This window comes from Sinocyclocheilus anshuiensis, unplaced genomic scaffold (genome assembly GCF_001515605.1).
Source record: "Sinocyclocheilus anshuiensis isolate Anshui unplaced genomic scaffold, SAMN03320099.WGS_v1.1 scaffold6008, whole genome shotgun sequence".
Lineage (NCBI taxonomy): Eukaryota > Metazoa > Chordata > Actinopteri > Cypriniformes > Cyprinidae > Sinocyclocheilus > Sinocyclocheilus anshuiensis.
Window position 1 is genome coordinate 2,830 of NW_015542891.1, and position 6,118 is coordinate 8,947.

The following is a 6,118-nucleotide window of genomic DNA, read 5'->3' on the forward strand; positions in this document are numbered from 1 at the left end:
ATGAGCAATTAAACGCCAATGAACAACAAAGACAGTCATTGTGGTTTATCTTGAGGAGACCTGCTGTACAAGCCAGCAGCTGTAAACGCGAAGCTTTCACCTGCACACCCAAATCTAGTTCTACAACTCATTCTTTATTTTATTTCATTGTATATAAATAATGTTCATTTTACATCAGTGTGCTGGCATTAAAGTAAGTAAAATAAATGAAACAAATTAATAAATCTAGTACGATCTGTCTATTTTAACTTCTCAGTCCTTAGACTGGTATTTCACAAGTTAATTTGCGCTTTATATAGGCTACAAGATACAATACTGGGGAAAAACTGTCTGATTGTTATGTAGGCTAATATAATGTAAAGCAAACGCTGGGGTTCATTTCTTTTGATTCATGCTGAAGCAGTCACGTGGTTTTCAGACGAGCGAAGCTTCGACGTCATAGATCACGTGCTTCAGGCGAAACGAATCCAGCTCCGATACAGCGCTTTATTATGAAGCTTCGGAGCTTTGCGTTGAACGTTACATCACTATACAGCGCTATTTGTGCACATTTCAGGCGTTTGCCGTCGGAAATGGACGTTTCGCAGGCAACAATGTACATATGTTAAAAGAAGACCTGAGTGTTTGTGAATCAATATAACAACCGATTTATTTATATGTTTCATTTGACCAGATCTGCTCTTCCTATCACACAAGAATAACCACTCTTCTCCTACAGCAATTCATCAGTAAATGCTGGAATATTCACATCACCCTAAAAAGTGAAGAAGATAGAGTTTAAGAAAGAGCAGAGAGAACATGAATGAACCCTGCAGAATAAAACAAGAAGATACTGAAGAACAAAGAGGTTGGTGTTTATTCTTGTTTCTTCATTAAAGATGCTGAAGAACATTAACCTATAACACATGAACATCACAGGGACGTCTATTTGATGCCAAGCAGTTCATCAGATTTAGTGTTGTAGTTAGAAAATTCGTAAGAGCTGTGAAATAAGAGTTAAAGGAAATTTCCATTAAATTAGTACATAATGATGCTTTCCTTTCTTTAGTTGTTAACAAATGGTCAGTGAAATAAGGTTTGAGAAACATTCATATTGATTGTTGTCAACATCAGGAGGTTGGACTACATATTAGGGGTGTGCCGGTGTCCTGACATTTTATCTACCCGTCAGATTGTCCTACCAGGGTTTACTGCGCATGCGCACATCAATATTATGTCATTTTTCTCATGCTGAACAACATTTAATGTATCTGCATTACTGTAAGGGTAGGTTTAGGGTTGGGGTAGGTGCAGACTTTAATAAACCATCATTTTACAGGTTTGTCGAATTGTACTACCCACTGTTTTAATGGGAGGTAACAAAATCTGACAGGGTAGCTAGCACTCAGCCGTTAGCAGTTCCCCACGGAACAGGACTCCAGCTCGGGCAGGAGAGCCAGCCGCGTTACGGTGGAAACGGAGTAACAGAGACTGGTCGATTACACCTGAATTACTTCTGATTAATGTTTAATTTGTACTTTTAATGTTTATTAAACGAGTTTAAATAGGCAATATGTATACATAAATACGATAAACAATGCTGTAAATGATAAATAAAGGAAAATAAAGGAAGTTAAGTTATCATGCAAACCAGTGAATGTGTGGAGTATTTTACAAAAGTTTAGAGGATTTAAGTTAACCTGTAAACATTATTTCATGTATAAAGTAAAAAATAAGCTATATTATAATAAAAATGTATCAACCCATTATGATGGGTTAAATAAGCAACCCAATTTGCTGGGTAAAATTAACCCCAAATGTGTTCTGTCCTATATTTACCCAGCCCTTGGGTTAAAAACAACCCAAATTGGGTTGTTTTTAACCCAGTGTTTTTTGGTTTGTATCTAATAGTTATTAATACAAAAACCTGGAATTTGTGCCTGAAATGGGAAGATCAGTCTACAAATAAATGCATTAAAATGATCAGTAATGAGTTATGCTATTATATCAGGGTTCACTCGTGTGTTCTTTTCCTTCAAACTTATCTTTCATGATTTTCTCATTTTATGATTGACTGAAAATCAACCCTCTTTTACTTACATTTTAGACCTGAAGGGAGAAATCAAGGAAAGTGAAGAAATTGCTGAAGCGGAGGAGAAACATGATGTCAAATCCGTAATAAAGTCTTCGAGCCACTCACCAAAAAGAAAAGGCAAGAAGTCTTTTACCTGCTTTCAGTGTGGAAAGCGTTTCTTATACAAACAAAGTCTGAAACATCACATGAGAATCCACACTGGAGAGAAGCCGTATACATGTGATCAATGCGGGAAGAGTTTCGCACAAAAAGGAGGCCTTAAATATCACATGAAAATCCACACTGGAGAGAAGCCTTACACGTGTGATCAGTGCGGGAAGAATTTCACACTTGCCGAAAGTCTTAAATTACATGTGCGTTCTCATTCTGGGCAGAGGCCATATAACTGTGATCAGTGTGGTAAAACGTTTATTAGGGTAGCATCCCTGAAGAGGCATCTGAAAGTTCATACAAAGGAGAAGCCTTATGTTTGTTCTCTGTGTGGAAAGAGTTTTAGTCAGATGGGCGCTTTAAATACGCACCAGATAAGGCACAGCGGTGTGAAGAATCATATGTGCTTTGATTGTGGAAAATCCTTTGTTAGAGATGCTGAACTGAAGCAGCACCAGAAAACTCACACTGGAGAAAAACCTTACAAGTGTTCACACTGTGGCAAGAGTTTCAGTCAAATGGGACATCGGAAAATACATGAGAGGATCCACACTGGAGAGAAGCCGCACACGTGTGATCAGTGCGGGAAGAGTTTCACACATCCAAACACTCTTAGATTACATCTCCTTTCTCATTCTGGAGAAAGACGGTATAACTGCGATCAATGCGATAAAACATTTGTTAAGGCAGTATGCCTGAAGGCCCACAGGAAAGTTCATTTAAAGGAGAAACCTTACAAGTGTTCACTGTGTCAAAGGGGTTTTACTCAACTAGGTGCTTTAAAATTACACCAGAAAAGACACAGCGGTGTGAAAGATTATGTGTGCTTCGAATGTGGAAAGACCTATATTACAAACGCTGAATTGAAACTGCACCAGAGAACTCACACTGGAGAAAAACCTTACAAGTGTTCACACTGTGACAGGAGATTCAGTTGGTTAGCATCTCTGAAAATACATGAGAGGAGCCACACTGGAGAGAAGCCGTATCACTGCTCTTCATGCGGGAAGAGCTTTAGTAAATTAGCTTCTCTACACAGTCATACAAAAGGAAAATGTCCAATGGAAGAAAGGCTTCCTTCCATATCAATCTTTCCTAACCAGTTGCAATGAGTGTCTGGACAAAGAACCATGAACGTTTTCCCAGTGAACATGTGTAAGATTCAGATCAACAAAAAAAGGCTATAGCATATTTAAGTGAGTCATGTGTCAGATATATAAATAATACAGATGTAAAAATTAGGCTAGACCTTGTTCTTCTTCCTTGTGCTTACGTGCTTAGATCATCTTGTTCTTTTGCCACTCAAGTCTATTTACCAAATGCAGGTGCAAGTTATACTGTTTTTCTACCATACTGCAGTACAATGCAATATGATGCCAGGATAATGGACAAAGTTCTGATGTCTTGCTGTAACTGTACACATCCGTCTACCAACATAATTTTATAAAGCAATTTATGTTTTAAATAAAATAATTTAAACTGCATATATTGCTCTGTTTTTAACAGATGACTTGGGTATAAACAGAATTATTGTAGACTACTAATTTAAGCAACAACAACAAGATAAGGCAACAAGACAGTGCTAAAGACATGCAGTAGATTTTAAATCTAGTCTATAGCGCCCTCTGGTGACCGATTTATATACATTCGTTGTAATATGTCTGTAAGATGTTTGAATAGGACTCGCTAAAATTTCAGGTACATTGGATTTGAGCAAAATGACAACCCTTACTGTACAGTTTTGTTAAACATTCTTTATTTTTTGATTTAGTTTGTATGTGTATTTGTTAAGTTTTTACAAACGGACGTCGTCTCGCGGTGATGACGTCATCGCGCAGTCCGTCGCGAGTCTCCTGAAGTGAAATGAGGTTTGAGGTATATTTACACACACAAAAGGATATATTTTAATTATATGATTAAAATTGAAATATATATGTTAGACGTTACTGTTAGACACTCCCTAATGAGCCTGTGAGGAGCGGCGCGCGTCGTTTTGAGGTACAAAAACGAGTATCTTGCAAAGTCCCTTTTATAAACTCTTAATATGTAGGTAAATATGACTAAATTGACTCTGGAAACATGAAAATATTGCTTTTATTATCACTATTTTCTGCACATACAAAATAGTAACAAATTAAGTATAATTCTTTTGCTGCTACGAATATAGTTAGAATAAATTAGATTTAAACGGATATTATACTGCTGTGCCTATATATTTACTTATACTACACTGTCAACTGGTCTGAAAATGGGTGTCATTTTTATGTTTTGCTGTATTATTAATTGTTTATTCATCTCGGATTGAGAAGAGAGAGGGAAAAAACACTGACTGAGGCAAACACTATGATCACCAGTTTTGATATACAAGATTTACATATCTTAACAGCATGTATTCTATTATAAAACATGTTATATGTAAAAACACCAAACTAAAAACCAATTACCAAAAATCTGCTAAATGACAAGTTAAATTACGTTGAATGCAATTAAGTGTTATTTGTTGCTTACACATATGTACATTTATTTCTGAATTTATTTATTATTCTTTTTAACCTTACATAATAGTTGGATTATCCACCCAACAATTAACCAATAAATGCTGGAACATTCACATCAGTCTACAAGTGAAGAAGACGATGAGAACATCATGTGATCTGGAACCTTACAGAATGGAACACGAAGATACTGAAGAACAGAGAGGTTAGTGTTTAATCTTGATTCTTCGTTAACGATGCTGAAGACTTAATTCGAGCTGTTTTCATTTTAATCAATATACATTGCTTTGAAACAAGGAACAGGCAATGGAAAGCTGCAGGGACATACAATTAATTTATAAAAAATAAATAAAATTATTATATTATTGCATAGCAGTTGTCTACTTTCTGCTCTTAGACCAGATTAAACATTTCTTACTTTTGTTTTGGAAGAGAATGGGGAGCGGGAAGAACTGAAGGAGAAACATCATCATTTCAAAACTGGAGAAAAATCTTTAAGTCGCTCACAGAATAAAAGTAAATTTGTATTGAAAAAAAGAACCAAAAAATCTTTCACCTGCCCTCAGTGCGGGAAACGTTTCACAAAAAAAGGAGCCCTTAAAGATCACATGAAAATCCATACAGGAGAGAAACCGCACACATGTGATCAATGTGGGATGAGTTTCAGACAAAAAGAATCTCTTAAGGAGCACATGACAATCCACACTGGAGAGAGGCCACACACCTGTGATCAGTGTGGAAAGAGTTTCAGAAAGTCTTGCACCTTTAAAATACACCTGCGTCGTCATTCTGGAGAAAGACCATTCACCTGTGATCAGTGCGGTAAACATTTTTTTAGGTCAGATGCGCTGAAGGAGCATCTGAAAGTTCATACAAAGGAGAAGCCTTACATGTGTTCTTTGTGTGGAAATAGTTTTAGTCAGTCGGGTACTTTAAAATTACATCAGAAAAGACACAACAGTGTGAAGGATCATCTGTGCTTTGATTGTGGGAAGACTTTTGTTAGATATGCTGATCTGAAAAAGCACCAGAGAATGCACAGCGAGGAAAAACCTTTCAAGTGTTCTCACTGCGACAAGAGATTCAAATGGTCAGATTATGTGAAAAAACATGAGAGGATCCACACTGGAGAGCAGCTGTTTAATCTGCCCTAAACAGTTGCAAGAAGTGACAACACAAAGAAACATCATCTGCAGTTCTCAGAGTGATCTTCAAGACCAGTGGTTTAAGTGTGAATGTCTAAGAATATCTTTATTATGATTTTTTTTCTGATTTCTTTATCCATGTTATCCATGCATGTGTATCTCTCTTGGTTCATTTTCTGCCATTTATGAAGGAAAGTAGTTTTTTCTTTCTTTTTTACATGTAAATGTTCTGTGCTCATATCAGCAGAAAGAGA

The 6,118-nt window shown here is 36.5% G+C and overlaps 1 protein-coding gene across 1 annotated transcript; it reads left to right on the plus strand.

Moving 5' to 3' along the window:
* Positions 1–477: 477 nt before the first annotated feature.
* On the plus strand, positions 478–6,118 carry LOC107694676 (gastrula zinc finger protein XlCGF57.1-like). Its single transcript, XM_016494367.1, has 4 exons — positions 478–595; positions 674–847; positions 2,087–3,213; positions 5,358–6,118. Exons 2-4 carry the CDS (start codon positions 799–801, stop codon positions 5,871–5,873), a joined length of 1,692 nt encoding a protein of 563 aa, XP_016349853.1. The 5' UTR covers positions 478–595; positions 674–798; the 3' UTR covers positions 5,874–6,118.